Source organism: Dioscorea cayenensis, chromosome 20 (genome assembly GCF_009730915.1).
Source record: "Dioscorea cayenensis subsp. rotundata cultivar TDr96_F1 chromosome 20, TDr96_F1_v2_PseudoChromosome.rev07_lg8_w22 25.fasta, whole genome shotgun sequence".
NCBI classification, from domain to species: Eukaryota; Viridiplantae; Streptophyta; class Magnoliopsida; order Dioscoreales; family Dioscoreaceae; genus Dioscorea; species Dioscorea cayenensis.
In genome coordinates this window covers 26,672,267-26,695,551 of record NC_052490.1, presented here as the reverse complement: position 1 = coordinate 26,695,551, position 23,285 = coordinate 26,672,267, and the positions used below count along the sequence as shown (strand labels likewise).

The 23,285-nt window shown below is 33.8% G+C and overlaps 1 protein-coding gene and 1 non-coding gene across 2 annotated transcripts; one reads left to right on the top strand and one right to left on the bottom strand.

The window, feature by feature from the left end:
* The first annotated feature begins 1,474 nt into the window (after positions 1–1,474).
* Positions 1,475–18,871, top strand: LOC120251531. Its single transcript, XM_039260083.1, has 14 exons — positions 1,475–1,637; positions 3,492–3,908; positions 4,011–4,045; positions 4,146–4,224; positions 4,352–4,430; positions 8,684–8,764; positions 8,906–8,985; positions 9,160–9,216; positions 10,794–10,953; positions 12,586–12,805; positions 13,721–13,807; positions 15,520–15,642; positions 17,188–17,239; positions 18,347–18,871. Exons 2-14 carry the CDS (start codon positions 3,579–3,581, stop codon positions 18,503–18,505), a joined length of 1,542 nt encoding a protein of 513 aa, XP_039116017.1. The 5' UTR covers positions 1,475–1,637; positions 3,492–3,578; the 3' UTR covers positions 18,506–18,871.
* Positions 18,872–21,585: 2,714 nt separating this feature from the next.
* LOC120252075 lies at positions 21,586–21,692 on the bottom strand. The gene has a single exon (XR_005533626.1). It is a non-coding gene; the product is annotated as a small nucleolar RNA R71 (small nucleolar RNA).
* Between the last annotated feature and the right edge of the window lie 1,593 nt (positions 21,693–23,285).

Here is a 23,285-nt window from a genome sequence, read left to right as displayed (position 1 = left end):
TGTGTGTACATATATATATATACATATGCATGTATGCATATATACAAACACATACATATACGCATATACATATAACATATATATATATGCATGTATATGCCTATATACACATATATACATATACTTATACAGATATATATACTCATATACATATATGTATATATACACATGTGTTTTTTCCAGATTTACAAATCCTTCCAAACAAACATAAAATTTTCTAATACAATAATTACAGTTACATTTAACCAAATACAAGATTTGACTGTATTTTGAAAACCAAGTATTTTCAGCTACATTGTAACTAGAAATCCACTGTATTTGAAATTACATCAAACCAAATGCCCCCATAGTATCATTGTTGATGCATGCATATTTACTGCTTAGCCAAAATTGAATATGCAAATTAGAAGCTGAGATTTTGTAGCCTAAAAGATTAAAATTCAGGAACATAATCTGAATTGGATGGCAAGTAAAACAAGAACATAATACATTGCATTGAACAACAAATAACCTATATGCAAAAGATTAATAAATTCATATTATCACCTCCTAAGTAGTTAGTTAATATGGAGCTCATTTGCTCATTGTGCTAGCTGATTAGGAATATGAACTTTTGAGTTTAAACCAAAAAAGGAACCCACTTGGCTATAGCAAAATGCAAATAAATATGTGCAATAATACTTGGCAAAATGATACTAGTAGCTATTATTACGTTTGCCTTCTTAACATGTTTTTTTTTATTCAAAAAATTATAGCATATTTTATTTTTACAAAATAAGTGTTTGGTTTAACAAAATAAAAAAATTATAACCGGTCTATAAATCAGTGGAGACCGACCAATTGACCGTTGGACTGCCTGTCACTAGAGGCCGCCCGGACGGTGACCGAACCATCGGTTGACCGATTTTTTATAGTCGGAGGTCCGGCGAACCGCCTGTGGATCATTAATGGGCCAGCGGTAAGTCATCGGAGGCTAGCTGGATATTGGTCAAACCGCCACACACTTACAATAAAAAAATATTATACTCCGAGTGGAATAATTTTTATACTATAAAACTCATATTATGCCATAATTCTATATTCCAAATTAACTACTTATACAGTAATTTGAGAATTTTTTTTTTTTACCTTCATTATTTTGAGATTCTAAATAGTTTATATATTCTAAATAAATAAAAAAAATACCGAACTAAATTTAATGAAAATTTTAATATTTCCTTAAAAAAAGCATAATGTTGTTATCCAAACCAAAAATTTTAAACTCTATAAATCTAAAACTCTATTTTATTTTTATAAAGAATTTAAAAAACACAAAAATATATTCAAATATTTCCTTTCAAGATAATAATAGCACAGTTGTCATCCTCGTATAAAATAAAAATTATAGCAGGGGTTGGAAAGTAATTTTATGGAAAACAAAAGAGAGGGATCGGAAATTAAATTCGTTATTTATAGGGGATGGAAAGCAAAAAAACCCTCAAACGAAAACAGAGCCCGCAAATGAAAACAAGAAGGTAAATAGAAAACCAGCCGCTCTGCTCCGACGAGGTTTTTGAGCTCTGCCCTTACCCTCGCACTCGCCGGCGACGAGGATTTACAGCACCCGGATCTCCGTCGAGACGGTGACAGTGATCAAGGTACTTGTACTATTCTTTTTGTTTGGATTGTTCAATTTGGGCGAGGGTCCAAATTGAAGTACCTTTTTTTTTTTTTCTTGAAAATCTAATTTGCTTCGGTGCTGAAAAGTTCTGATTTGCTTTGATACTTGGATTTAGGGTTTTTTGTTTTGATTGGAACTTGTGAATTGTGGATTAGTTGGTGTTGGGTTTGGATGTTTTGATAACTTGTTAAAAGTGAAAATTTTGTGGTTCTTGTTTGTCAGTTGTGTTCAAAAGTTTAATTTTTAATAACGAGCCTCCTCCTCATCCATGACGTGCTATGCTTCAAGTTTCTGGAATAAATTTGATATGTACTTTATCGTAGGTTCACTTTAGTTTAATTTCCATGACTAGATTCATTTTTACATTGTAAATTTGTAGCTTTGATTCATTTATCTTTCCTTAATTGATGGTATAGTCTATTATGGGTTTGAATTAGGGCTCAGTCATCATCTTCTACACATCGCCAGTTTCTATTTGTCTGGACTCTGTGAATCATATCTAACTATGAGTTTGTGGTGGCTATGTGGCAATCTAGCCAGATAGTGTATAAAAAAGTTCAAGAAGCACACACCCCATATGAGATGACCTATAAAAGCACACGACAACAACTGAAGAACACAAGAAAGGCATAAATGGAAGACAAAAAAAGCAACTAGAAGAAGCAATTTGTGAAAGAAGCAAAATGGAAAATTAGGGCTGGGTAAACCATTAACATATGTGAAAAGCTGGACTATAAGGGAAAGGGACCTCATGCTTAAGGACTTGCAAATATTCCATTGAGTAATGGAAATTTTAATTTATGGCCATCATCACATGACTCTTAAAAAGTATTGCAACTTTTTTCTCGGGATAAAAACAGATTTTGAAACTATGAGCATAGAGTGGCACTTATTTTGAAAGCAGAAATTAGTAAATATTCCCCCAATTAACAAAGGTATGAGAGCATGAAAATCATAGAGGTGTTCAAAAGGATTTAAAAAAAAAAATACATCACCTGTATAAAGTTTTAATTACTTGAATGCTGTTGTTTTCTAAATTCAATTATTTGTGGCATGTGAAAGGAACCTACCCATGAGATTTGTCATTTGTGAATTGTGATCTTGAGGGTGTGCTCTTATTCTTGGTCTTGGAATGCCATATGTGATTGACTATCAACTAAAATTTTCTACAGACAAAAGCATCCATACTCCATTTCCAGGGGCCTTCAATTCCTCCTGGTGTTCATTGATAGCCAGCTTCTTCAAGCTTTGTTTCTCTAAAACCATCTGTTTGCCTACTATCTTCTTCTGAATATTGCAACTTTCCTGGATATGATCTTTCTGTTCATACATTGAGTATATCCTTCCTTTTCCAGACAATTGATGTTCATCTGCAGCAAGATCACCCTTTTGGATCTCGGGTAACATTTGCTCTATAAATGCCCTAACAACAAACTGCTAACTGTGATATAAGCATCAACTCTTGGGCCATGTTTGGTTGGGAATATGTTATCGAACCTAAAGAATAACTTAGAATGTGACTACACATGTTTAAATTAGAGTAATATAACCATTAAGTAATATTACTGGAATCTTTCGTCACTTATTGGGCTAGTAGCACTTGGATTGGAAAGGATCTGTTTTAATGTGTAGTAGTCAAGTCAAAGCTCATAATAGCCAACCTATGCAAAATTTTCACTTCAGTATACGGCAACCTATCTAATAGCAACCCAATGCCACCTTATTGTTGAAATACTGTTGATTTGTAGATTCCTTATCTGTCTACTTCTCTTGTTCTTTGCATGCCTCTAAGTAAGCTCATGAAAAAGGAAATGCTTTCCAAATAACACAGGAACATCCTCAAGGCCCCTTCTTATCAATGCCAGTTGATGCTCACCAAATCTCAACTGAGCCATAAGCAATCCCTCGTACAGAACGCATGGATGCTGATGCAAAATCTTCATGTTTGAATGTGGGAGCTTATCCCTGTGACCTGTCAACTACATCCCAATTTGGTTCAGTTCAGTGTGCTGGAGATTTCAAGGATCAACAACCAATAAGACTGGGTGAAACCATGGGCCCAAGAGACAATGCAGTTGATGATCATAAATCTGATTCTACTTTGCTATCAAATGATAGTGAGTTTGGAATCCTCAGTTATTCATTGAAATCTGTTCCTGTTGGAGATTTCAGCAAACCTGAGATGATGTATTCTGAAGGTGCCCATGCGATTGAATCTGCTGCCCAAGAAGCTGTATTGCTTGAACAGGTATGTGTGTGTGTGTGTGTGTGTGTGTGTGTGTGTTTCCTTTTTCAAAATCATGACCTCTAATTGGTGCAAACTAAGTGCATTTTCATTTGCTATATTCAGGAAATTGCCACACAAAAAATCATACATGATCAAAGGTCAGTCTTTATTTTAATTTTCCTTTTGTTTTACATATCACTCATCTGAGTTATTCCTTTTTCTGAGGTGTTCTTGTTGTGTTTATTTGTGTTATTCTAGGCATGCAAAAGGAGCAAGTGCACCTGTAGAGGATGGTCACGACATTCTCTCTGGGCGCCATGATCCCAATGCATTGAAGGTGAGGGACTTTCATATCACTTTCTGCTAAAACTTCAGCTTTTGTTTTAAGTCAAATTTGGCTCTATCAACTTGTACTGTATGAACTTTAATATTATTTATCTGCTCAAATTTCAAATTTATTTTAGGTGGTTCTCCTTAAAATGACTGCTGATCACCGTGTTGAAATGGCCTCCAAACGAGGAAAGCTTAATCATCAAGATGATGGTTGGTTTCTAACTGAAGTTTTTTTTTTTTGAGTTCATGTTAATTATTAGGCTCTGCAATTTTTATTGGGCTTTCATTTTACATTTTAATAGCTACTTTGATTGACCTAATTGGCTAATTATCACAACTAGAAATACTTATGTACCATTTCCTGTCTTTTATGTATATGAAAATCCAAATCAAATATGAACTAGGGGCAAAACAGTGTTCTTATATTGATAGGGCTTTGCCTCATGACTGCGCTGGACCTTTGTAGACTCCAACTATAATCTTGTATCAAAAATCTGAAAAACAAAGCTGTTGGATTATATTTATGGAGATATTCAAAACCGAAAATATTGTGAAATACTTCAATATTCATAGATTGAAACTATCCAAATATGATCAGATGCAATATTTTATCTTAAATAAATCTAATGAAGTAATGAATTCTTCTTAGATCACTCAAGATATTTTCTTGTTCTGTAATTGGTAAGAAATAAAATATTTACATTCTAAAGGCCTGTTTGGCTGCAAAATAAAAAAAATATTACATAATTTTATTATGTAGGAAGTGCAAGTGATTATTACAAAAATTGTAGCATATTTTATTCCTATAGAATGAGTGTTTGGTTAAGAAAATTAAAAAACATTACGGAGACTGACCGGCCGGTGATTGGACCGCCGGTGGACCGGTTGTTGGTCGCCGAAGGTCGGCCGGACCACCGGTGGACTGCCGGTGTGTCACCGGAGGATGGCCGGCTGATGGCCGGACCATCAGTGGCCGGTTGCCGGAGGCCGGCCAAACCATCGGTAGACTGCTGATGTGTCACTGGAGGCCAGCCGACTGGTGGCCGGACCCCCAGTAGACCGTTGGCTAGTCACCAGAGGCCGCTCGGACCTGTCACTGGTCACCGGAGGCCGATTGGACCACCGGTGGGTGGTGGCTAGATAAAAAAAGAGATTTTGTACAATGAAAAAATATTCCACTAAAAATGGAATTTTTTTTATGCCATAATACCTATATTATGCCATAATTTTATGCTGTAAAATAAGTATTCAAACAGCCAATATGGCATAATTCTCAGAAAATATTAAATTATGCCATATTGTACGAATTATGCCATAATTTTGGCCTATCCAAACAGACCCTAAAAGTAGAAAATTAACTAACTTAAAATACTATTTAACAAATGGGTCCTCAATTGATATAAACATATATCATAACTAGGGTTATTAGGGTCTATTTGGTTTCCTGCATCTTAAGTAATAGTGTAAGTGAAATTATATTTTACTAAACATGCTGAAATTCAGATTACAATTTAGATTGTCTGGGTTTGCATCTAGTAGTTTTGATGAATTTGGGTTTCCATTGTTTAATTTGATGTAGCTTGGAAGATAAAACTGAATGCTGAAGTTTTTCATACCCATCTATGAAGTTTTTCATACCCATCTATTTCTATGTATGAAAATTAAATATAAATTAAAAAAAATATGAATATCGTATCAAGGGGAAAACATTTTCTTTTTATCTGAAACTGTAATTAATTATAAAAAAAACCATATTCTTAAAAAAAATTAATGAAATAATAAATCATATATGTTAAAAAAAGGACAAAATTGGATATGGGTTTGAGTGGTTATGTTTTTAATAAAGGTTGATAATTTTCAAGTTTGAACTTTTGTTGTAATTCAAATTACAACCAATTTGGCGCTAAGTTGAAATATGACAAAAGCAGGGTTAGATGTGAATATATATATATATATTAGATTTTTATTTTAAAGCAAACAAATAAATGTCTAAATTACATGTAAAATAATTTATTTTACTCTTACGGGGATCCAAACAGGTTCTTGATAAATGAATTGGCTAGCAGACTCAGTTAGGCTTGATTATGCTTGAGCTTTTTTGATTTTGGTTTGATGTAGCTTGATTTTCTTTTAATTAATATATAGTATATGTAAACCTTACTGTTTGCACAGTGAGGATAGTGGGTGGTTAGGAAAGGTTGCAATTCAAACAACAAATAATATTCAGTACAAGTGTTTCAGAAATGAAAAGCTTGTAGCATATACCACCCTGAACATTATCAGCCCAAGTCAAGCAAATCTTGTCCTACTTATATTCAGTTTGTTTATTGTCCCAACTATAGCTTGTTCTAAATTTCTAATATGCTGTATAGGTTTTTTAACCATATTTGTTTATAGAACTCTATCTTCATTTTTTTTTTTAATGAAAGATAATTTCAACGTTATAGCAAAATGCCAAATCATAGCAAGTTACCAGAAAGCTCATGGCCTTTGACAATGGACATGGTATATTCTGTAACATGCTAGAACCATATTTTTATGTAGGCTTACATCTTGCTGAGTTGGGGTTATAATAATTAGAAAGTGAATGCAAATTTTGGTAGGTCCAGTGGTAGTCGGTAGTCCAGCACTTGCTACATAGATTGGTTGCGAACTACAAAAAATAATGATAAATATATGGCATCATTTATTTGTCAAAATCCATAATTTTGTTGAATATTTGAATGTAGACATGCCAAATAGTTGCCAATGGAATCCATAATTCTAAATTCACATGCTTTGACTTAAAATTTTCAAATTTGTGCATAAATTGTTTTATTACACTTCTCATTCTAAAGCACCTTTTTTGTCTTAAAGGAAGATGCTTGATGCTAGTTATGATGTATTAATATTTCAAATTTGCATTTTGACTATGGAAGAGGAGAAAATATAAGCAATGATTATTCACAGTGGAACATTACTTACCTCCAAGTCCAACATAATTAGACCTCTTTCTATAAACAATCAACAATTAACCTCTAAGTCCAACTAGAAAACAGATTTACATTTGCTGATTATTCATATGCACTGTAATTATCCTCAATGACCAAAACAATTTCTTAATCCACAGGCCCTTTGAAACCTTTCTTTCTCCAAAATTTTGGCATATGCTTATTTTCAGCAAATTCATATCATCTAATAAATCCTCCTAAAGTGCTGAACTAAACTTTTTTACGACCACTTTTACTTATATAACGCTTAAACTAAAATACCTAAACATAATCATATGATTCTTCTAAATTTGTGCAGTTCAATATACATTTGGAAGACACATACAAAATGAATGATCTCTACCGATCCTATTAAAAATCAATCTGTGCTTATTCTAGCAGGAATGAACTGATGAATTGTTCTTGGATCCCTTTTGTCTAGATGATCCTGCTGTTTGCATTATCCTAAAGGTTTGTTTTTTAATCTTTGTAGAAGCCAAAATTACATTTTTTGGAGCCCTATGCTCATTGGTCGTGTATTTCAAATGGGATCTATATTGTTAGGGCAAGGGTTGAATAAGATGAATGATGTGCATTTAAAACAAGTGCCAGCTGAACTTGGTTTTAACTTGTAAACAGGACTTTGAGTTGCTCCAAGGTTGTGTGATTAATTGCATATTGTAGATTTGATCTCTGTTGTTACAAAACCAAACCTCTTGCCTAGACCAATATTTATACTCCGGTTGGATGCTTGTATAATGAAATGATAAATATATTTTAATCAGCCATTGTTAAGAAATAAAATTTAGAATTAATAGCCCAAGTACGTTAATTACTTGACATGATTGAAGATATATATATATATATATATATATATATATATGTATGTATCTATTTTACTTGGTTGATGTGATATTAAGTCACATGGTAGGGCCTGGAACATAGCCATGAGCTTCCATTGTATGATTTCATCTGCAGAAAGGAATTCATATTTCATAATTTCCTCTATATGAACTTGCTTTACCACGGTTTGCTAAGAAAGACTATTCATGAATGATGCTGTGAAAAATTTTGCGATTGCCAAGCAATGTATATGGGAATGAGAAAATCAGCCCTGGATCTGCCTATATGATACAACAGTCGTGATCTTGTACTAATGTATAAATATGCAACCTTTATATATATTTTTAGACTCTTTATTCTTCTCCTCATTGTTATTTCCTTTAGATATATATTTTTTATAGCAGGCCACACAAATCCTCTTCCTTGAGTATGTTATAGAACTATATCAGGATTAAAAATGCTTTCCATCTAATATGCCTCTGTGATTGCACCAAGTCTATTATCTGTTAGCATATATTGTTAGCCTTTGTGAAAATAAAATTTCGAACTATCAATCCTGATGATTTTAGTTTTATGCATGAGGTAGTTATATTTTGCATCTAATGAGCTAATAATACTGTTGAGACTGATGATACTTTTTTGCCACATTAGGCAATCTAGAAATTGGTAATGGATATGGTGTGCCTGGTGGTGGTGCTTATTCTGCAGCAGGGCCTTTGAATGCCAAGTCTGGTGAGCCTTCTTGTCTTCAAACCCACTTAATTTCTGCCACTGGAACTTCTTGAAGAAATTTAGCTTATGAAGGCCTCTCTTCCACATGTAACTCCAAGGATGAAAGGCACGAAACTAATTCCATGGCAAAATATGTTTCAGAATCAATGGGATCTCAAAAAGAGTTGCCAGCATATTTAAAGCAGAGGCTGAAAGCACGAGGGATACTCAAAGATGAGAAGGTAACAGGTTCCACCTATAATTCCTGGAAATGAGTTTCATTGTTGCTTTGCAATTATCCTCAGTGAGAGAAATTCACTCTTATCTACTTCATTCCTTACAAGTGATTCTTTGAATATCTGCCTTCTTTAACATTTCTATTAACTACTGGTTTTACTTGTAACTGTGAATTTCAGGATCCTAAATCACCAATCAGTAGCACCACAACCAGCTCAAAGTTGCCTCCTGGTTGGGTTAGTTGAGGAGCCTTCTCTATACTGTACCTTTTGACATTATTACTCAATATATTTTTGAAGTTCTGTAGTTTCTTTTATAGTAAAGTTTAACTATATATCTAGGCGTTGCTGCATGTCCATAATTCATTTCAGTTTTCTTAAAATTTACAAGTACTAGATATATGACAACTTTACAGCTTATTTTGAATGTTTATTTAAAGAGGATGAAACCACATAAAAACAATGTAAGGGAAAGCAGGCCTTTATTTTTATTTTTTCTTATAACACTAGAGCAAGTAGAAGATAAATTGAAGATGACTTTGGACTAAAGTCACTAAACTTTACATTTTGAAACCACTTAGATTTTTTCCAGGTGAAGGAAGCACTAATGTACTCAGTTCCACCATTTCTTGCCAATATGATGTAACATTTTACTTACATGTATTACAACTTTTCTTGCAGTTTTTGTTCCGTAATTTTCTTGACCAGAAACAGTGAAGCTGTTGATGTTGCATTTCTATTCCATTTTTTCTTCTCAAAATTTACTTTGTTTCTTTTGTTTCCTATTTGATAAAACAGTCTTTGTTCATGCACATTATTAAATTTATAAATGATTTCTCGAGATGGATGATAAAAAAAATTATTGAGGTTAAACAAATGTTTGCAATCTGCCTTTGAAAAAATAAAATAAAATAAAACTGAGATTTTCATTGCATACTGGAAAATGATAATGACCTTTCTCTATATTACTTCTTTTAGTATTTCATTTAGATAAAGGACTTTCTTTTATTACATATTAGGAAAATATAATTCCACTGTCTCTTTTGCTTTCTTTCTGCAGTATACAGTTTATACTCATAGTATGGAGACCTAAACTGACGAACATGATATATTGACTGGAAAGTCTAATTTGTGTTTCGTGATTACTGGGACACACCAGAATACTTATCTCTTCACTATGTAAAATCAATTTGACCTTGTTCTATTCTCTCATAGTGCTTCCAGGATAATGTTCTGACTAAAGAATAACATCCAAAATATAATTTATTTCCTTGTTTGTTACTACTTTTTAGTGAGTAAACTATGAATAATCTGACTCTGATCAAAACCTCTTTTCATCCTCTTCACCACTCTTTCTCTGTTGATGATGCAATTTGAGTAGAGAATCAGGTCCTAAAGGTGCAAAAAGAGTTCAAAGATGGTGTCATTTTGGCTAATCTTGCTTTTTAATTAAGTTGGGTTTTGGTTGTGTATTTTGTGTTTCTTCATTACTTCTATTCTTAAGCTAGTTCTGCGAAGTCTATGCAGATTTCGACAAAAGGCAAGCAATATGTCACCAATGTGACTTTACCTTATAAGGTTCCTGCTTGGCTTTTCTTCACTGGTTCTTTGCTGATCTAATCCTCCTTCACACCAAACCTGATATATCTTGTAGCTGAACATTTTTCTATTTATATTTTTTAATAGAAGTATTTGAAAAAAATGAAATATAAGTATTTGGTTGTATTTTCAATTTGAAACTAAATATTGCGGAGGCCACTAATGCCAGAAGGCTTTGGTGCTTATGAATAGCTTTGTACTTTTTCTTATTTCAGGCTGAGACAAAGGACCCTATTAGTGGATCTTTTTATTTCTACAATGAGAAAACTGGAGTTACCCAATGGGAGTGTCCTACAGAGACTTCGGGTTTCTCTGAGCCTTCTGTTGTTTTGCCATTGCCAGAAGATTGGGAAGAGGCTTGTGATGTTTCAACAGGTTCACACTGAATTATTTTGAGCTTCTGTAATTTGGATATATTACTTTTGATGACCATAAAACTAGTAAAGAAAATTTATTTTGTACTTTGCTCTGAATTATTGTAACTTCTTGGGTGGGGTAGAGAAAGTATAATTGCTCTTTTTCTTAAGACTGCTAGATTTTGGGTTTGACATTTTTTTACACTTTTTAGTTATTTTATCAAAACCCACAAGCAGTGGAATTGCTTGGAAAGGAAGGATAAACTAGATATCAATACTTTAGCTTCCCAGTAATAATTTGAGTTGTATGCTGCTGAATGTTTAGGTTCTTGCTTCTTAAATCGGCAATTGAAGATTAAAGCAATAACAATTTATGTTGACAAGAAGTCTCTTGCTGATATGGGGTGTGCTGAGGCAGAAATTTAAGTAATTTCTATGCACAAAATTTAACCAATGAACTTTGGATAAGAATTATGCAAAATCTCAAAAATTCTTAGTTACACAAATAAAAGAAAAGTTAAATAATCATCAGTTGACCTATATACTCAAAACATATATCATAATTATTTTATATTTATGTATTAGACACACTAATTACTGAATCTATAAATTATCCCAAAGAAATAATTCTCTGGAGAATATGCATTTCACAGCAACTTATAATCAAGAGGAGAAAACTAAACATAAAAAAGTATTTAATGTCACAAAAGAACCCCAAAATTACTAATAAAATTCTAAACTCTAAAATTTACACTTGGATTTATTCACCCAAAAACATCCATAATGCTGAATTTATGGGCAACACATTCAGATCGTGCATAACAAAATATAAACTCTAAATGTATATTTAGTTCAATTCATTCCAACCTTGGAATGTAAAAAGTATAAACAAAAACATAAAAAACAAAAAAATCAAAGCCATGATGGAAGAGGATATTAGTAAACTAAAGGAACATGTGGGTGGAAAGAGGACATACCTGGTGATTTTCGGCTTCGATGGAGGCTTGGTATACTGTAGGAGTCTGGAGATTGAATTTTGTTGTGAAGAGCCACTGGATCTGTAGATTTAGGTTTGGAGGATGCGGGGAATTAAATAAGAGAAGATATGGGAATGAAGGGAAAGGGTGAATGGTGTAGGAAATCAACTGGGGGGAGAGGGAGGGAGACTGTAGTTGGCCTGAAGTTGTAGGTCAGTATGCAATTGGGTGCCACTAGTGTGGGCCTGCCAACCCCTTTAACCATAAAAGTAGCGCCTGATAAGCAATATTGTTGATTTGGTGTCCACATTGGGCCCAAAAATAGTAATTTTGAAATTACTTTTGACATAATGCATTTTTGCAAGGAAGCACCACCAAATTTGTCTTTATTTTGACAATTTGTCATAGATTAAAGACTAAAATACATGAACGGTAAAAGCTATACAATGAAAATCATGCATAATATGGTTGATATTTTTATGCCAGTTTGGTTAATGGAAAGAACCATTAATTGTTTATCCTTGAATAATTTTTCTCATTTTCATCTCTTGGTATTTTGATGTAGTTTATATGATTTTATTTTACATATTGGTGTAAATTTATTCTTTTCGAGCATGCATATGATCCAGCTTGGAGGAGTGAGTTCTATGATCTGCTTTTGTTATTTACTTTAGGGCAAAGATATTATTATAATACAAAAACAAACATGACACAATGGGAACGACCAAATTCGAGCCATCAGTTTCCTGTGCAGCATCCTCATAATATTTCTTCTGGACATGAAGCCGTAAGAGTTAGCAGTAATGAACCAGATTATACGAGAAAATGCATGGGGTGTGGTGGGTGGGGAATTGGTGTTGTTCAACCTTGGGGTTTTTGCAACCACTGTACACGGTAGGTTTCTTTGAGTTCGCTTTCTCTAAGAGAAAAAAAAAATACTATGAATTGATTGTATGGACAATGCTTGTTCGTTTCTCATCTAATATGAGTTATTTAATGGTGAAGGCATGTTTATGCAATGTACTTATTTGAAATATGCTAACTTGCAGATGTATGTATGTACCAGGCGGTCAATATTGTAGTTACATGAATAGAAAATCAAAATAAACTTTGTTGCCAAATCATTGAGTTTAGTTTGTTCTAATATTGGACCAATCTCATTGTTTGTTAGACATGGATCTATCTCTTGAGAGATTGAAGATTGTCTCAATGAGCAATTGCATGAACTTGTGGACTTGATACTGAATTGAAAGTGTGCAATTATGGGTAATTATATCTTAATTACATATCTAGGAGGGATCAGAGACAATTGATATACAGATAAATTTTTTAATAGGCAAAAGTGGTGGCATGGAATTATATTATTTTTATTTTTTGGTATGGAGCCAGGCAATTGGCTTACAAACATGAATTAGTATGACATGAAGCACTAGGGCAGCCCATATAATGGGATAATCAACAGAATCTTATTGGGATGCAAGTCATCCAATTGATGATTTTCCAAATTTTGTTAGTAAAATATGTTGCTTGTATCATGTTTACTGCTATCATTTATGTTTGTTGCATCAAAGAGCAGAGCTGTTATGGAAATCCATTCTTGGCATGATTGTACTAATTTGTCTTAAGAGTAACTAGTAGCCTCACATGGTAGGTAAGGCAATTTTGTGATGAATTGCCCCCAGATAATGTGTGTTTGTTGTTAATAAGCAATTGGAACACTGATTTCGTGAGAATTGTTAATTATATCTTTACCTATATATTGTTTGTTTTATTTTGATATTCTTTCACCACCATGATCCAATCATGCAGGCTTCAGAAGGGAACTGTTCAGCAATGTTCATCTACGACCAATCATCAGCAGCAAACAAGCAATAAAGGAACCCCCAAAAATCAGAGGTACTATCGGCACCATATTTTCAATTGACTTTTAAATTTGTTGCTGCCATAATTTAGATTGTTCAGTAGCTTTGCAGCTGAAAATTGTTTGCTTCAACCGGTGGCATTGCAATGCTGGAATGCAATCCTTGAGCACTCGGGGCTGCAAATTCCTTCAAAGTTTTACTATTATCCTCCATGTTTGATGCTTGTGAGGACTCTTTAAGCTTAGCTTTCCTTTGATATTGAAGTCGGAAATCCCTCTCAAATTCTTGATCTGGTTCTGACAGACTTCCAAGACTTCTATTTCTTTGCATAGAATGAGAATTAACCTGCAAAGAAACAAAACAAGTTAAGTGAATTGGACTAATTGGGAAAAACAGAGAATAAAATGCCTAGTCTAACCAGGTTGCAATTCAATTAATATCACACTATAGTCCCCGGCAACGGCGCCAAGAACTTGTCGCACAACCGCAAGCGCACGGTTTTGCCAAGTAGTAAATAAGTATCGATCCCACGAGGACCAAGTGTAATTACCAACCTATTGCAACAAGAGATTATCTAGACAATTAAAAAGGTGAGAATTAAGAACAACAATAAACAAGGAATGAAACACAATCAGGGTTGAAGGGACACAGGGCTGCGGATCGTACTTCAGGCTAATATAAACTTAGGTTTGGGAACTCACCACAAGGTATAATATGAACGATGTGTTGGATCTAGGTTATAATTGGGTAGATCTCTTGAAGGGTATTAATCCTAAACTACTTGTCACTCTCTTTCAAGAGATAACAAGTTAGACCTTGATTAGGTTACCTCCTACTTTCGTGGTAGATAAACCTCTTCAAAACCTGATTAAGTACAATGATTAAGGCAAAGACCCTCAAGAATTACCTTTCGGTATATTCAGGGTGATTAAAGAGGTTCCAAGACCCAAGTTAACCTCTCAGCCAACCTAGATCTCTAAGATAGCAAGCAATGCTTTCACAATCACAAGCTGTGTACTCAAATTAGAAATCAGCTCAAGAAATCTACCATTAAGCATAAAAGATCCATACAAAAGTGTCAACACATCATACACAAAACACCTTGGGTTAATCCCAAACCTAAGAAAAGTTCTACTCACACACCATCTTAGTTACAAAGAAAAAGATAGAAAGAGAAGAAAGTCTGCAGAAAGCAACACAACAAGCTGAGAGAACTCCCTATGATGTCTACAAGGTTTGATCTTCAATTTCCAGCTCTCCTTCCTTCTTCAACCCTCTCCAGGTCTTTAGATCTTCCTTCTTCCCTTTCCAGCCGCCAGCCCCTTTTCCTGATCTTTCCCTCCTCTCTTCTAGAGCCCCTTTATGGTCCTTTTTATAGCCAAAAGATAAAAGCTGGGCCCCAGTCACTTTATGGACCACAGGTACTTCTCGCAGACCACAGATAGGCTGTGTTTCTTCTCAGTCTCCAGGTTTCTCAGCCAATTCCAGCTTCCTACAATGAAAACAACTAGAAAAAGTAGATTGTACAAGGAGAAAGGGAAATGACCATAAAAACTAGGAAAAATGCATGAATACTAGCTAAATGCATGATGTTTATAATGCAATTTATATGTGCAACAAGCTTCTGCTTTCCGGAATATTTTCACCTAAGGTGAAATTGCATTTTTCTTCCTGGAAAGCAAATGATTATTTGAATTGCGTGCTGCTTAAATTTGTTTGGTACTAGCTTTTGCTTGCTCTATGTAGGTCAAGCTCAAAACCTCCATCGGGGAAAGGTAAAAAGGAAAGCAGGAAAAGAGGCTACTCAGAGGATGACGACTTGGACCCCATGGATCCTAGCTCTTATTCAGATGCTCCTCGGGGAGGCTGGTAGGTTTCCAGTATTTTCTGCTTTTGATAGATTAGGAATTTTCAAGTTCATATTAAAGAATATTGATAACTTTTTTCCCACAGTTCCTTCCATAATTTGTTGAATATATGGTATTGTTCGTAACTAAAATCATTTTCTGTCTATTTGCGATCCCTAAATATATGTCTTCATTCTGTTAGATGCAATCCAAACACAGGAACAATCCAAGATGAATTCTCTACTACAATAGATGCAACCATCTCAAGATGAGGAGGACTAGGGTTACTTGCCTAACTTGGATGACATTATTACCTTAATGCATTAAACTAGAGTACAAGATTAAATTAGTAACAAGAAAAATCATCCCTAGATTTTTGACATTGTTTTTATATATACTCTACCATATGTAGTCACTTCCTTTTTTCATATATTGTTTCTAGATGTATACTGCAATCTTGTCATCGTATCTTATTCGAGAAAAAGTCTTCCCCTCCCATAATGCATGCAGGAACAATTGTGCATGCATGTAGTTATTAAAATAACTGATTGTCCCACATTAGTTAATTTGGTAAATATGGATTGAATATAAAGATATGAGTCTCTTATCCTATTAGCTTAAGTTTTTTGGTTGAATTGGACCAAGATAACATGTTTGAATGTTATTGGAGCTTGGGTAATTGGTTTGTTTGGTTAGTTTGCAACGTGACTAGTTAAAATATAGTAGCTTATATCAAAGGGGAGTATTAGAATAATCGATAATCCCATATGAGTTAATTTGGTAAGTATGGATCTGAGTATAGAAGCATGGGTCTTTCATCCTATTAGTTTAAGCTTTTGAGTTGGATTGGGCTCAGATAATGTATTTGTTTTGCATCTAACAATATGGAGTCGAATTATGTGCAAGGGGACTCTTTTCTTGGAAGTATTCCCTTAGAGTTAATAGGAGGCTTATGGCAGTGAAATTTAAAGAGTAAAACCCACAAGTTCATGGTTTTACTCTTTTGGACATTAGCCCACTATCTGGTTTCAGTTGATTTTTTACTTATTAGAAATACAAAGAAAAGAAATCTGGAATATTAGCACATGCAGAATTACTTGAATGAGTAGTTAATCTCTTTTTAGATACTATTGTATTGGTGTCTTCCAATTTTCTGAAGTCCATGTTATTTAGGTAAATATTTTTATCATTTTGTCTGTAAACATGAATTTAGAATATTGATTGGTCAGACTCAACACTAAGTTGCTTACTCTGTCAAATGACACCATATTTGACTAAATATGTCCAAATCCAGTGACAGGATCTTGTTTCAAATGATATGAAATTGGATCTTGATGTGATGCAGTGGATGAAATCCAAGTTTAAGTGAATTGTTATCCAATTCACCTTGTACCCCCAGTATAATCAGTGGTTGATTGTGACAATGTTTTACTTTTAATAATTATTAATCCATCAATGCTAAACTTGTAAACTTTTTATTATAATTTTTGTATTTGTAGAAGTATGAAACGGACATCAATTTATGTTTTCAATTTGTTTTATTATTTATTATTATTTATTTTTGCAGGGTGGTTGGTTTAAAAGGAGTACAACCACGAGCAGCAGATACCACTGCTACGGTATATATGATTTTAAGTTTACTTTGTTTATATTGTTAGTAGGTGTTTTTTTCTCTTTCCTTGAGTGAATCAAGGTCTCACCACTCAAAAGACTCGATATCGTTCAGAATTTTATAATACTGCCATTATGTATTATGAGTAAAGTGATTTGCTTGTCTGTTTAGTTATCTGCAGGACCTTGCCTAGACTTTGGTAAGCAAAGTATTGGTACTTATTGCACTAAATATTGTTGTATTTCGTAAGCTAAATGTACCTTGTATTCAACTTGATTTTGTGAGGGTAAATGTGATTTCTATTTAAGGGTCTAGACACTGTATAGTTGCTTGTATCAAGGCTATTTAAAATTAGGAAAATATGAAAAAAAAACATCACGTTGAAGATATCTTGTGCAACTTTATCGTGCAAAATAAATAGATATAGAGATTAAAAACTAGAATTAAAAATTTATACTTTTGATTGAATTTCTAAATATTAGTTTGAAATGGGTTTGATTGGATGATTTATTTTGATTATTTGTAATTTTTTACATGGTTGTATAAAAGGATACTTGAAAAATAAAAAAATATATATTAGCACTGTTTGGACTGTTTATAGTATCCATACCTCTATTTTATGGCTTCATCAAAGCCTTCATGATATAAGTGAGAGGTAAAACCTATTTAAGCACCTATTTTTAAAACTCTGAATGTGTCGGTATTGGTTTGAGGTAGTTGTTTCTTCTGTTTTGTTTTAGTTACATTTTCTAGTTTGTTATAATAACTATTGTATGGAAGACTAAAGCATTACTATATAGCTTGTCTCAAAGCTTCCTGGATGTTTTGCATAGATGTAAATCAATGAGCATACTGAGTTCTTCCACTTCACCGTCAGCCACAGCATAACAACATTGCATGAACTGACTTGCCAAATAAAAATGAAATTATTGGTCAATTGGTTTTGTTTCGATTAAGCTACTAGTAGTCTTACAATTGGATTTAGCATTTATTAGAATTTGATTTTCATCTGGCTTGGAGTTCTAGCATCTTCAATTGCAAGTTACCATGAAGAAATGCAACCGGGCTTATCACGATAACAGCATTTTTTTTTTTATTGGTTTGAATTCTGCAGGGCCCTCTTTTTCAGCAGCGTCCATATCCTTCTCCGGGTGCAGTTTTACGAAAGAATGCCGAGATTGCTTCACAAACAAAGAAACACGGATCTCACGGTCATATGGCGCCGATTTCCAAGAGAGGAGATGGGAGTGATGGGCTTGGTGATGCAGATTGAAAGCAAGAAATATCAGAGTAGGGCTTGGGTACTAATCCGAGTGTTTTTTCAGCTGGTGATCAGTTGCTGTTGTCGATAAACTTGATGTAGAAGAAGTATTCTTCCTGATTCAAATGCAGCTAAAAAATTTGAGTTGATGTAGATCATTGGATGGATGTTCAAGTACACATTTTTCTTTTCGGGTTTTATAGGATGGACATGACAAATGAGTATGGACAACAGTTTGTTTGACACATCAATGTGTGGCCCGATTATACGTCGAAATCATCTTCGGAAAATTGGGAGGGTTTTGGTTCTCCTGTGGTTGACAAAATTACAGTGTACAGATAATATATGTGGTTGTCTATTGAACTTATTATTCTCTTCTTTTCTTTTATTATTTACTTTTGGAAACTGTTTTTTTATTTCTGAGAAATTGTTGCTGGAATTGATTTTTGACAGCCTCTATGATGCAAATTGTCAGTCTGGCAGGCTGTATATTTCATGTCCAAATATATGATTTACAGTTAGTTTTTTTTTTTTTTAATTATTATTTTAGAGAAATTTGCCTTTATAAAACAAGCAACTTAAATTAATTTTTAATATTCAACAAATTGAAAACTGGTATATAACATTCATACAATTTAAAATATCAAATTTTATTAAGTTGGCATCTACTCAAGAATATAAATATTTATAATTCTTCTCGCGTTTATGATTCAGACAGATTAAAAATAAATAAATAAAAAAAAGGACTCGATATCAATAGCCAAGTGGTCGTTGGCAATTTGTACATATTCCACTCAAGAGTCCAAACATGGTCTATATTTTTCAGTAAGAAAAAAGAAAAATAATTGCAACCGCTTGATGACATTTACAATGTGACGTCAAACTAGTTTCTTCTCCATCTGTCACTCTAGTTCAATCACCATTTTCAAGAAAATTTATATGCAAGGCTATGAGTATCCACTCTCCACCAACTCCATTGATAATTTAACTCCTCTCATCTTGACAAACTTACTTCTTCCTCTAATCTTCTAACTCTCAGTCTCCCACTTTCCATGACTAGGATTTGGAGCCAATTCGGCACATTCAACATTGCAGATATGCTGAATGATTACTACTTTATTCAATGCCAAAATTCAGAAATGGATGATCAACTAATTTAGGATTACATGAAGTTTTAATACAAATATGGCTTTATTTGTTGATCAATTATATAATTCTACATGATTTTTGTATGGATTTCTTTCTCTTTGTTTGGAGTATTGCTCTTTATTGTTTTTTCATGCATATAAGTGGAATTCGACTTCAAATCTACATATGTTTGATGTATGGTAGAATGTAAAACAAGGAGCAAGTTATGGAGCATCATAGAGTAAGAAGGGGATGTAAAACAAATATCCAGAAAGAAACATGACTGACTTGTCTTGGTTAACAAGGGTGTGTTTGGTGTTGGTGCAGAAATTTAGAAATCAAATTTAGAAAGAAACACAGGTAACCCATATTAGTGGGCACCACTTGTGTTTCATGACGAGAAAAAGATACCCTAGTGTATCCCTCTCTCTATATAAGGTGACCAGGAGGAATCTAAAAGAGGGAATTCGGCAAGCGGCTAAAAACGATCTCATCTCATCCTGAACTATTAATAAATCATTAAAAAGAAAGGAAGATCAAAGATCAAGCTTGATTCATCAACTGGCAGGCAAGAGAATTACAATTTGGATTAGGGACAAAGCTTTTTCTCTCTTTTTTCCTTCTCTAAACCTTGTTTGCTAATGTTCAAATTTAATCTTTTGGTGTGTATATTAGCTATGCATGAGTAAACTATTTCATTCTAAGATTGGGAGTAGCCCTTTGATGTAGTGAATAATTTTGTACTGACTCTATTTCTCTTTTAATGTATAATTGCTTTTGATTTGATTTTATGGCACTTGATGCTTGTAATTGCTATGGATCTAGCATTTGCATGAATTTAGACACCAAAGAAAGGATTGAAAGGTGGCCTACGGTGTTGGAGAACTTAAGATTAAGCCTGAAATAATAGATTAGAGTTTCTTATGGATTAATCAACATCATAGAATGTAAAAAGGGTCTAATTAGATTTAATTACCATAAAAGTAGGAATTGATTTAAACCAGACACTTTGTTATATTCTAAAAGGCAATAACGAGTTTAATAGGATACTCCACCTTCAAAGCAATTGAATAAAGGTTCTCTATTCATCATTGAGGTGACTTCTAATGCTAGAAATCATAGAATCTAAATTTAACATTCTTCCCTATGCTATTTTCCTCTTATTAAACCTAGATTCAATAGTGTTTTGTTTTCTTTAATTTTCCCATGCATACACATCAATTGGTCTAGATAACTTATCATTGCAAGAAATTGGTAGTTATTACGGGAACGATATTTAATTACTACTTAAATGACATGTGTGCTTGTGGCACACATCAAGTTTCTAGTGCCATTATCGGGGATCTTGTTTGTCGATATTAATTAAATTTACAATTTGGTTAGATTAGGCATTTTAATTTTCAGTTTTCTTAATTTTTCGGCTGTTTTTCATTCTGTTTTATTTTTCTTTGTAGAAGATTGTCCCTTTTATGCTATGGTCGAGAAGTCTTGATAACCTTGTGAAACTAGTTCTTGAAGTTGAGAGGACCTTTCGAATCAGAAGACAATATCAGAAAAGGAAGAAGGCTCAAGAATCACAACCCTCAATTATGGACAATAACAATAGAACATCAAAGGACTTTACTGCAGCTAATGCACAAGAGTTACATTCAAGTATTGCAAGACCCACTATCGAGGAAAACAACTTTGAGTTGAAGCAAGCTCTACAGTCTATGGTTTGATAGAATCAATTTAGGGGTCACCAACATAATACCCACCTCTCCACCTTTCTATATTTTTGGAATATTGCGACACCTTGAAGCTCACGGGGTTTCTCCAGATATTATCAAGTTGAGGCTATTCCTTTTTCTCTCATAGACAAAGCCAGGGTATGGTTGCACTCACTTCTAACAGTTTCGATTATGATTTGGGACCAGTTTTCTCAAGCTTTTCTTACCAGGTACTTCTAGCTAAGCAAGATTGCGTAACTCAGAAACCATATTACAAGCTTTGCTCAAAGAGAAGGAGAATTCTTATATGAATCCTGGAACCAATTCAAGGAGTTATTGCGGCTGTGTCCCCACCATGGACTTGCAAAGTGGTTACTAGTGCAAAGTTTTTATAATGCCTTGACTTACAACACAAAAATTTTAGTGGATGCTGTAGTAGGATGATCTTTAATAAACAAAAGGATAGATAAAGCCTATGATCTATTAGAAAACATGGCCCTTAATCACTACCAATGTTCTAATGAAAAAGGAGGCAGTCAGAAGAAGATACTATGAAAGTATGATGTGGATGCCTTGGATATCATAGCAGCTAAAGTGGAAGCTTTATCTTAGAACTTTGATAGGATGAATATAAATGCAGTGGAGTTTTCTAATGGTTCGTATGGATCCTTGGATGTGTGGGCCATATAGCTACATAATGTCAACTGGGAAACTTTACTCCTTAAGACACATCAATAGAGTAGGTTAGCTTCATCAACAACTTCATCCAAAAGGTATAGAACCGTCCCTTCTCCAAACCAAGACCTTCCAACCCTCCACAAGCTAGAAATTGAATTGAGAATTCCTACTTGAAATTTTATTGTGATCCAAACCAAACAGAATCAGATTATGAGTCTAGTAATCCAGCCATTGATATTTAAGTTTGATTCGTTGGTCATCCACAACAATATTTTGGAGATTCAGAAAGCCTAGCAAGCAAGTACCTCATAAGATATCACAGGGTGTTTCTAGGGAAACCAAAAAATAATCCAAAAGAGTAATGTAAGGCCGTAACCTTGAGAAGTGGTAAACAATTAGAAGATTTTAAAGTTTGAAAAGATGTTGCCAAGATGAAGGAATTGAAGACATTGTGAACACTAAGCTGCTATATGTTGAAATTAAAGACAAAGATGAAGTTAAAGACAAAGGAAAAAACACCCATGTATATTCCACCAAAACCATACAAGCCTCCAATTCTCTTCCCTCAAAGATTAGCCAAAGCCAAGATTGATAAGAAATTTTGGAGGTTCTTAGAGATCCTGAAGAAACTATACATTAACATTTTTTTCATAGAGCTATTGCAATAGATGCCCTCTTATGCCAAATTTCTGAAGGACTTTTTCAACAAGAGAATACTAGAGTACGAAATTGTGGCACTTACTGAAGAGTGTAGTGTTCTAATTCAGAATAAGTTACCTCCAAAACTTGAGGACTCTGGCATTTTTTTCCATCATTTCATGTTATTGGCATTGTGAGCTTCGACCCAACTTTTTGTGATCTTGGTGCTAGCGTCAACCTAATGCCATTATTCATGTCAAAAAATTTGTAGATAGGTGAATAAATGGTGACGACCATCTTTTTGCAACTTGCAAATCAGTTAGTCAAATATCCAATAGGTATCCTTGAGGATGTATACATTATGGTTGGTAAGATCTTTATTTCAACAAATTTTATTGTGTTAGAGATGGAGGAAGATTCCCAAATTCCCATTATCTTAGGTAGACTATTTTTAGCTACTGCAGGTGCTATTATTGATGTCAAAAATAGAAAACTATCTTCAACTATTGGGGTTGAAAAAGTTGAATTTAATTTATCTAATACTGTTAAAAAATATTTTGTTGAAGGCTTTTGTCGTAAGGTTGATATGTTTTAACAGGTTATTATGCAAGAGATGCCCAAGCATTATTTAGTGGATC